Source organism: Carcharhinus amblyrhynchos, chromosome 16 (genome assembly GCF_965287045.1).
Source record: "Carcharhinus amblyrhynchos chromosome 16, sCarAmb.v2.hapA, whole genome shotgun sequence".
In the NCBI taxonomy this organism is placed as follows: Eukaryota; Metazoa; Chordata; class Chondrichthyes; order Carcharhiniformes; family Carcharhinidae; genus Carcharhinus; species Carcharhinus amblyrhynchos.
The window spans coordinates 46,875,159-46,885,172 of NC_137339.1; the positions used below are offsets into that span (position 1 = coordinate 46,875,159).

At 41.4% G+C, this 10,014-nt stretch overlaps 1 protein-coding gene across 1 annotated transcript; it reads left to right on the plus strand.

Annotated features, from left to right (window-relative positions):
- Positions 1–2,916, plus strand: neurl2 (neuralized E3 ubiquitin protein ligase 2). The gene is made up of 2 exons (XM_080205060.1): positions 1–687; positions 2,233–2,916. The coding sequence occupies exons 1-2, from the start codon at positions 6–8 to the stop codon at positions 2,346–2,348; spliced, it is 798 nt and encodes a 265-aa protein (XP_080061186.1). The 5' UTR covers positions 1–5; the 3' UTR covers positions 2,349–2,916.
- Positions 2,917–10,014: the final 7,098 nt, after the last annotated feature.

A 10,014-nucleotide genomic window follows, 5' to 3' on the forward strand; every position in this document is an offset into this window, starting at 1 on the left:
CAGAAATGGCTGCAATGTCAGATCCATATATACGTTTCCACCACATTCATGGAACGAACGTGAGACTGGATGATTCTCAGACTCAGGCAACAAGAGCTGAGAGCTTCGGTAATGGGGTATGTTTCAGCAAAGAACCTTTGGATCCTGACAAAATTTTCCTTGTCGAAATTGTGGAGAAAGAGTTAGGCTGGTGTGGCAATATAAGGGTTGGTTTGACAGCACACAATCCAAGAAACCTAGAGTCAGTACCTGAGTATTCTCTTCCTGATTTGGTAAATTTGGGGAGTAGTTGGGTTTTTGCAATAACCAGGAATCACAATAAGGTCCTCACTAATGATCAGGAATCCGCTCCTGCTCCAATGCCACCTTGTTCTATGGAAGACTATCTACAAATTGGAAAATGTAAAATCCCCAAGGATAAGCTGGTGGGAAGAAGCAGACCAGGAAGGTACAGTCACCTCTTGGATCAACTGTATAAGACTAACATTCTTCCTGCAACTGCCAGAGGAAGCAGAGTGGGGGTCTTGTACACTATTCGTGCTAATATGGGGGAAATGCACATTGTCATCAATGGGGAGGACATGGGCCCCTGTGCTAAAGGAATCCCCATAAACCAACCTCTCTACGCTGTTGTTGACGTGTTTGCTTCCACCAAGACTGTGAGGATCATACAAGTGGACTACGGTTGTAAGTATCACCAGATCAAATTTGTTACATTAGTATACTATTTCAGATTGATTTATTTGATTTGTAACATTGCATATATACTCCTGAATGCCCCTTCATATGGTGTCCTGCACCTGTGATTCTTAAGTATATGCTGGGACAAAAACTGCGGGCTCCTATATTTGAAATTGTAATAGTTCTTTTTTCAGAAACCAAATCGAATGCATTCACCTTTTAATATATTTTGTGTTCAGCAGGCGAAATGAGTGAGAAGTGGTAATGTCAGTAGACTAGTCATCTAGAGGCCCAGGCTAATGCTCTAGGGACATGGATTAATGTCACAGCTTGCAGCGGTGGGATTTTAGTTCAATTATTTTTTAAAAAATGATTTATGGGGAATGCTAGCAAGTTCAACATTGGTGCTCATCCTGAATTGCCCTTGAGCTATGTATCTTGCTGAGCCATGTTAGATCAGGATGGCACATTTCCTTCCCGAAAGAATATTAGTGAACCACATGGGTTTTTACAATAATCGATAGTTGTTGTAGTCACCATTATCCCACCTTGGCAGCTGGTGAAATCTTAACATAAATTAATTAATCAAAGAAAATTTGGAATAGAAAGATATTCTCAGTATGGTGACCCTGAATCTATTATCCATTACCATATAAAGTTATTTGGTTCATTAATGTCTTTTAGGGAGGGAAATCTGATGTCCTCACCTGGTCTGGTCTACAAGTGACTCCCAAACTCACAATAATAGAACACAAGAAATAGAAGCAGGAATAGGCCCCCAGGCCCTTCAATGTGGCTGACTCTTAACTATCCTCTGAAATGGCTCAACAAGCCACTCAGTTCAAGGGCAATTAGGGATTGGCAACAAATGCCAGTGATCCCCAGATCTCATGAAATAACAAAGAATTCAGTGAAATTAAAGTTAAAAAGTGCTGAGTTTGATCAAAATCTTTGTACAGAGTCATCAATTACTTCATCAGCCACTCCACATCAGCTATATACATAGGAAGCACAATTTCCTTTTATCTCTATAGCAACAGCAGTACTTTTTCATTGATCTATTTCTTAAAAGAAAATCAATACCTAGTCTGTTAATTTTTAGATGCATCATAAATTGAACTAATATGTGAGTTGAACTGGCTTACAGCAGGACTGCACGGTTATGTTTCCATTTATATTAAGAATTGTTTGCATACAGAGAAATAAAGCTAGACAGATAAAACACTATAATAGTAAAGTTCATTTTGGAATGGCAATACATAAGGCTAGGGAGAGTGTCAAGTCAGATTTGAATTCTTTTTAACCCTCCAAAAGAGAAAAATAAGCGAGGTTCAAAAAACATCAGATGAAGTAAATTCAAGAGACGGTCCCCCCCAGTCAAATCACTGCTTGGGTTTGTGGCGCTTGATCAATGCTCTGGATCAAATCTCTGGATCAAATGTCAATAATGCACAAATAAATATGTATATCCTGATTGATAATTATATACCACATGCATAACCTCCTTCAGGAGAAGTGCGATTAATAATTTAATTATCTTTATCTCTGCAGTTCCATCTCTACAGACTCTGTGCCGTCAGCTTGTTCAGAAATGCATAATGCACAGACTGGCTATCGACTGGCTAGACCTACCTGACCTTTTAAAGAATTACTGCAAATATGAATGATGAGGCAGTATTGATGGGGAAAAGACTTTGAACTAGGGTCATGATGAAAAAAGTAAATCACATGGTTTCATATTAGCATCCATGTTACTTATTCTTTTCTTTACAGCTTACTACAAAACAAACTGTATGTAAAGTATTCTAAAATTTGAAACATGAAGCAGAACAGTTTAAAATATTAGCATGTTTATTTATGAATGTTTAAAATGCCTTCCAAATGCCCAACCTCTACCACCTAGAAGAATAAGGGCACCTACCACTTGCAAGTTCCTCTCCAAGCCACACACCATCCTGGCTTGAAGCTATAGTATCATCCCATCACTTTTGCTGGGTCAAAATCCTGGAACTCCCTCTCTAATAACAGTGTGGGAAGGGGAGAATTCACTGACCTCAGCAGAAGGCTGGTGGGAATCCCAATACCCTGCTAAATGGGGCGTCAGCTAAAAATTGGGATTCCTCGTGGGTGTGATGGCTTTTAGGATTCACCTGACCGACCCCGCTGGCCCCAATCAGGTTCCCACCCATAGCAGACAATAATTATACAAGCACATTAATTCTGATACAATTAGTGGGTTTGTGCCCTCAGTGCCCTCCCCTTCCCCCTCCCCCCGAACCTGTCTCTATCTCATTGGAAACCTTTGATCTCTATCAATTTGTGTGGTACAGTGCTTTGAAAGAGGCTTCCATTGACATCTTAATGGATTTGTACTCAGTCTCCAGTCAGCTGTGTTTATGTACAGTTCTCTTCATGTTTGAAGGCATTTCAAGTACCTCCATTGTTGTGAACCGCAATATTGACATTAACTCTAAGCCTGATTGATTTTGGTTTCTTCAAAGGGAATAAGTGATTTAACTTCCTCTTTTGCAGAGTACATATGGGTGGTCAGTGCGGGAAGCGGACTTGAGTGGTGTTCTGAGGAGGGAGGGAGGCTGAGTTTGTTTACTTTATTCCAATCCAATCAAGTCAAATTAAAGCCAATTCAGAGTCCCAACAAGTTGGGACATTCCCAATCCAAGCTGACAAGACAGGGCTCTCACCTCCTGTCTTGGGCTTGACCTACATGATCCAAGGAGCGAGGCTGAGTGGGCAATTCCAAGGGGGTGCAAATGGAGGGGGGCAGGATATTGTCAGGTCACCCTGTTGCCTGTGTGGTATGGGGAGGGTGCCCCTGTTTGGTAAGAGTTGAGGGTGTTCCCTTGGTCAGCAGTGGGGGGTGGGGGTCACCATTCCATTTTCTGGGAGACAGGGGCCTGATACCAAGCATTGAGATTGGGGCAAACTGCAGGGCTGGCCAATCAATTCCCCAAGATGAGTGCATTTGCATCTTTCAGATGGGTGAATCCCATTTGATAGTTCTGCCAGTTCCTGTGGGAAATACATTCTTTTTCCCACTGATGTGTGCCCTTAACCTAAAAACAGAAAACTCCTTCCATGATTTTTCACCATCACTGAGTCATTAATCACCTTTATCTGTAACTCTGAGTTAATGACTCCATTATTCTTGTCACTCATCACATAATTTCTTCATAGTTATGACTTAGTGTATAATTTGTATTGCAAGAAAACAGAATGAGCATTATTAATGTGCTACTCAGTTAGAAACACAGGTCAATAGCAACAATGAAACTGAGAATTTGAAGACAAAGAGGTTCGATATCCACAGATTATTGATTAACTTTTTGCCTGTTCAAGATTAATGAGTATGTAACCTTTCATTAATGTTTTGTGAGATGGTCTCTTGCCCAATCTATACGTGTTCTGGTTTCCCCTCTTACCATGAGTAACTCTAGTCTAACTCAGGCTGGTCACTTCGAAATGATTTTATTTACACTAGACAGGATGAGCCACTAGGTATGTACATCTCTCTTGTGTACAGACTACTTCAGCTGCTCAACATGGTCTCCAGCACATGACTGCTGATGTCACTGTTACATCATGATGCCATCTCAAAATCTTTACCATAATTATTAATCCACTATACAACAATTAACAGTTGAAAAATGCTATCAAGTTGAATCTATACAAGTAGCCACATAATTAAATTTGTGTTAAATTTACCAATTTCCTCATTAACAATCAATGATGTTATTCAAGATGTCCCTTGATTATGGCTAAACAACATATTAATGTACTGGACACTATTAAATAAATATGGCTCCATTACACTTGATTTGCAACCTATGGGCTATACTTTCACCTGACTATATAGTGTGTGCAGTGTACATTTTGTTTGCTGAAGTGATTGAGATGTGCTCTGTTCTGCCTTATAAATAGCCATGAGCATGATTCTATCCCAGAGAATCACAATTGAGAGTAATTATGTCTTCACTTGACTTCTGTACACATTTTCCTCATTTACTTCATGGTCTTCAGAAAAAGCAGGCATGCCTGATCGATCTGTGATTCAGGCAAACATGATGTTCCTATTAATACATTTCAGATGAATTGTTCAGTATGACCAAGGTTTCATCATTACTGGATAACTGTCTGAAAATTTGCTGATGTAACTGTGGAATTACTATCCCCCAAAAGGCCTGCAGCAGCTTCCAGGGAAAGCAAAACACCACTTTATCTGGATGACCAAGGGTGAGCAATAACAAAAATACAACTTGTCCAGTATTTCCCACATCCCACAACCAAATTATAAAGAAACTGCAGTTGAAATACACACAGATTCGGGATCAAAGGTGGGGCCTTTTGGTAGTTACCTCACTTTTATCAATTTAATTCCTGGGCAGGGCTCCAAAAATAGGCATCTAATTTCGTAAACAAATTCATAATGGTCGCCTGATCCTCAAAGACAAAATACAATCTTAAATTCACTCCAGATGAGATTCATGGAAAAGTTTTTCCTTTGGTTTGGAGTAATATTTTTTGCGTTGGCTAGGGATGACAATTTCATGGAAATCAGGTATATAAACATATGCTCATATATGTGGGTTTTGATGCCTACCTTGAATCAGTAGTGAGACAAGTATTTTCCACTGATGTTTTAAACTTTGAGCTAGTTCATGGGGTATATTGTGTGTTTGCAATATATATGAGCACAATGGCAATGCATTCATATTTTCACCATAAGGAAGGCATTTTACTCCTGATAGCCTGTTGGTGAAAAGAAGGCAATCTTTCAGAGTGAAATATTATAGTTCTATATTTCCCAACTCTATTCAACTCATATTAGTATTTCTTTATATGCGTTCTAGTAACCACCCAGTCAATGCTCTCCACTGCATGCTCTTACCTTTGTTTGATAGAATTAAGACTTGTATTTGTGCAGTGCCTTTCATGACCACTGGATGTCTCAGTATTTTACAGTCAACTGAGTTCTTCTGAAATGTAAGTACTGCTATAATGTAGGCAACAGACAATTTGCAGATATCAAGCTCCCACAAACAGCACTGCGATAATGACAAGAAAGTCTGTTTTTGTGATTGAGGGATAAATATTAACCAGAATACTGGGGATCATTTTCTGCACACTTGTGAGGTATGCCTCATACCTGATGCACCTTAGCAAGGACTCAAAAACCATGCTTTCTTGTTATTTGATGACCACCTGGTAATCATCTTTAGCAGAGGTAAGGTAGACGTTTTAGGACACAGTTAAGCTTTAACCTCACAATGAGGAAGTCAAACCAAGTTGGTCTTAATTGAGGCTTTCAAGATTTTAGAAACTCTCATTAATGGAACCTGGAGGACTAGATCTACGGACGTGGATCGAGATTCTTTCCTAACAATTGGGATAGCCCTAACTGAATAAACAGCAAAAAAAAACACTTTGAGCATTTTGTGTTGGCAGATAGTGCAGTTTCAGCTGGTATAATTCTAGAAGTCTATCTTTGCCACGCACACCTCAGCTTCCCAGAACCTTTCTTTATTGAGCTAAGATTTTTGGAAGTGGATTCCTCTGAGAAGGGACATCATGCAAATATATAAACCTGGCAGTTAATGTGAAGGCATCTAAGCATCACATTGTGATTCCATGAACATCATACATTATTAAGGCAATTTTTTTTTGCAAAAATATACTTTATTCATATAAAATCTGAAAACCACGTTACAAAACATTTTCAATTAGTACAATAGTAAAGTTTGACAATATTTACATTTTCTCCTGAGATCAAAATTTACGCTGAGTTTAGTTTGAGAACATTCATTGCAAAGTCCAAAATTCATTACAAACTAAATACTTTATTCATGTTGCACTCTGCGGTGCTTCAATAAAGTTACACACAGTGAAAATTATACACACAGTCTGAGGGGTTTTGCTGGTTATTAGTCTCTCAAGCTAAATAAATGTCACTTGCACCCCATTGACAATGGCACCCTCTCTCCCCCTGATGAGCCTCAGTGTCTGTAGCTCAGAGGCCAGCTCATTTACCCTGAGCTGGAGCTCCTCTAGCAACCTGCACTTACTGCAGACATGGTCACTGGGATGAACCCTAGGGTCCACCAGTTCCCACATCATACAGAAACCACACATCACATGCCCCTCCATTATTCACTGTAGTAGTTTTGAAAAAATTTTTTTGTTTTTTTTGTTTTTCAAACAAACTCACCTGGCCTTTTTTCCTTCCAGCCCTTTTTGATATTAAGCCCTAGTAGCTCACTCTGCTTCCCACTCACTCCGCTGCCCGCTCAGACGCTGCCCGCTGTCTACACCAGGCCTCCTTTTAAACCTGGCGCTGATTTAAAGCTGATGGCCCACAACTGCCTGCTAACCACTCCCTCAGAATTCTTAAAGCAGTAAATACAATAAATAAATGCTTTAAACAGTTCTACAAAGAACAAAGTGCTTTAAACTTATTTTAAACAGGTTTTTAACAGGTAAAATCTTAGCTCTCTCTCTGCTCCTTCACTCGTCTGCTCCAGCAAACAATGGAAGGCTTCACCTTGTTTTCTGAATAAACTGGGCTTGTACTCGTTAGAGTTTAGAAGAATGAGAGGAGATCTCATTGAGACGTATAAGATGATGAATGGGATGGATAGGATAGAGGTGGAAAGACTCTTCCCGCTCAAAAAAGACAATAGGACTAGGGGGCACAGCCTCAAGATAAAAGGGGGGCGGTTTAGAACGGAGTTGAGGAGGAACTTCTTCACTCAAAGGGTGGTGAATCTCTGGAATTCTCTGCCCGTTGAAGTGGTGGAGGCTGCCTCGCTAAATATTTTTAAGACGCGGGTTGATGGGTTTTTGATAGGAGAGGGGATTAAGGGTTATGGGGAGAGGGCGGGAAAGTGGAACTGAGCAGCGACAGATCAGCCATGATCTTATTGAATGGCGGGGCAGGCTCGAGGGGCTGGATGGCCTACTCCTGCTTCTATTTCTTATGTTCTTATGTTCTTAAGCTACTTCGCTTTTCCCCATTGCGCCTTGGCAGTGGCTGCCATAGCACATGTCTCTCAGCACATAATGTGCCAGCCTGTAACACGTGGTCAAGGAAAATACTTTGCACTGAAAGATCAATAGATTTTAGGCAAGCCCAAGAACATCTTTCACCAAGTTGATGATACTCCAGCAGCAGTTGATGTTTGTCTTGGAATGCGTCCCTGGAAACAGCCCATAGAGCTTAGAGTCCTGTGTCACAAAGCTACTCAGGATGAACCTTGACGAATACCACTGCATCATTCTCCAGACCTCCTTTGCAGAGGCACATTCCACAAGGAGATGTGTGACTATTTCTTCTTCCCGCTAGCCTCTTCAAGAGCAGTATACAGAGGTGCAGAGAATTTGGGCATGCATGAGAATCTGATGGGAAGTGCCATCATCATTACCATCCAAGCTAGGTCTCGGTGCTTGTTTGAAAGGTGTTCTATCAAATAACTCTGACAGTCTGCTTAGGGAACCAACTAAGCAGGATCCACCATCTCCTTTTCCCTCAGGGCCTCAAGGAAATTAGATGTAGACCACTGCTTGATTGCCTTGTGTCAAAGGTGTTCTTCTGAATAAACTTTTACAAGAGGGACAGGTGATTGGAATGGTCCAACTACTTATAGAATTCCATGGCAATGTGGCCTGATCCATTTTTTGTAACATTGGGGACAGGTAGAACCTCAGTGTATAGTGACACTTGATGTTTGTATACCAAGGATTTATGTGCAGCTTGATGCAATGCACACAAAGGTGACCATCAGGATAAGTGTGTTGTTGGGTACATTGTTCCATCCCTTGCCCAGAGATTTATGCATGGTGTCTCTCCGGACACAATCCATCTTGGATCTCCAGATGAATTTGGAGATGGCTCAGGTGACTGTTGCAATGTAGGGTTGGGGCATGGGCTGGACCAGCACTACATACACCAATCCTGAGAGCACTTCATAATAAATGAGGTTTTTTCCTGCAATAGAGAGAGAACGTTGCTCCCACAAGCCCTGTTTCTGCTTTACCTTGGCAATGCATTCCTCCCAGTTTTGATTCAAGCCCCAGCCCCTCCAAATCATATCCCCAGCAACTTCAGTCAATTTGGCTTGACTATGAAGGGAGCAAAGTCCAGTTCCCAAAAAATATAGTTTCACTCTTGCCATAGTTTACCTTGGCTCTTGAGTCCAGTTTAAACTAGTCACACCCATTCAGAAGTCTGCACACTGACGTAGGGTCTGAGCAGAAGATGTTCTAGTACACTGTTCAAGTTCAAGGCTTTGACCTGCGGGGCTCTGCTCTCTCAAATTGTCACCCTTCTTATGCCCAGATCCTCCTTGATGGGGTCACAACATAAAATCAGGACAGAGGAGAGAGGACAGGCCATCTTGACACCAGATTTGATCTCACAGATTTCTGATTTCCACCATTGATTGAAACTGCACTAGAACAGTTGGATCCAGTTGCAGATTCTCCCCCAAACCCCATTTTGGAGAGCACATCCATCATGTAAACATGCTATATTCTGTGAAATGCCTTCGCCTGGTCAAGGTTAATGAGGCAGGTGCCCACCCTCCTGTCCTGCATGTGGGCAATCGTATCCAAGAAGCAGGAGAATACCAGAGATCTTTCTGCCGGGTATGCACAGATCTTGTCAGATTAGATCACCAACTCCAGAGCAGACTTGACCCAGTTGGCAATGACATTAGTTAGAATCTTATAGTCCATGCTCAATAGTAAAATGGGTCACCAATTTCTTCCCTTTCCCTTGTAGATGAGGGTAATGATGCCTTTCCTCGTGGATTCTAATTTGCTGCCATACAGAAGCATACTTTTGTACACTTCCAGCAGGTCTTGGCCAATCCAGTCCCGTAGAACTGAATACAACTCAGCTGGTAAGCCGTTGCTTCCAGGGGTTAACTCATCTCATAGGACTAGGCAGCCTTTGCCAGCTCATCCAAAGATAGGTTTGTCCAGGCTCTGCTGCTCAGTGTTGTCTAAGATCTCTGTGATAGATGACTGGAAGAACTGGAAGACCATGCTGTCCATTTGCTTCAGGTCACACAGTCCGGCACAGAAGGATTTTCAGATCTTCAGAATATCAGTCCGTGATGACTTTATTGAACTATCTAACTTCAGGCTACTGATTGCAGAGCTCCCTCTGTGGAACTTCTGGAAGACAAAACACAAGCACCTTTCATCCTGCTCTACTGAGTGGACTCTGGATTGGAAGATAATCTTGAAGGCTTCCAAAGCAAAGAACAAGGCTTGCTAGCTCTTTACCTCCCAGAGATCCTCCTTGACATCGACCCC

What these genes read in the sequence shown, in the direction of transcription:
- neurl2 (XM_080205060.1), top strand. Translation starts at nt 6, where the DNA reads ATGGCTGCAATGTCAGATCCATATATACGTTTCCACCACATTCATGGA. An exon ending in CATACAAGTGGACTACGGTT is followed by an intron (nt 688 to 2,232) that starts GTAAGTATCACC and finishes TTATCTCTGCAG; the next exon opens with TTCCATCTCTACAGACTCTG.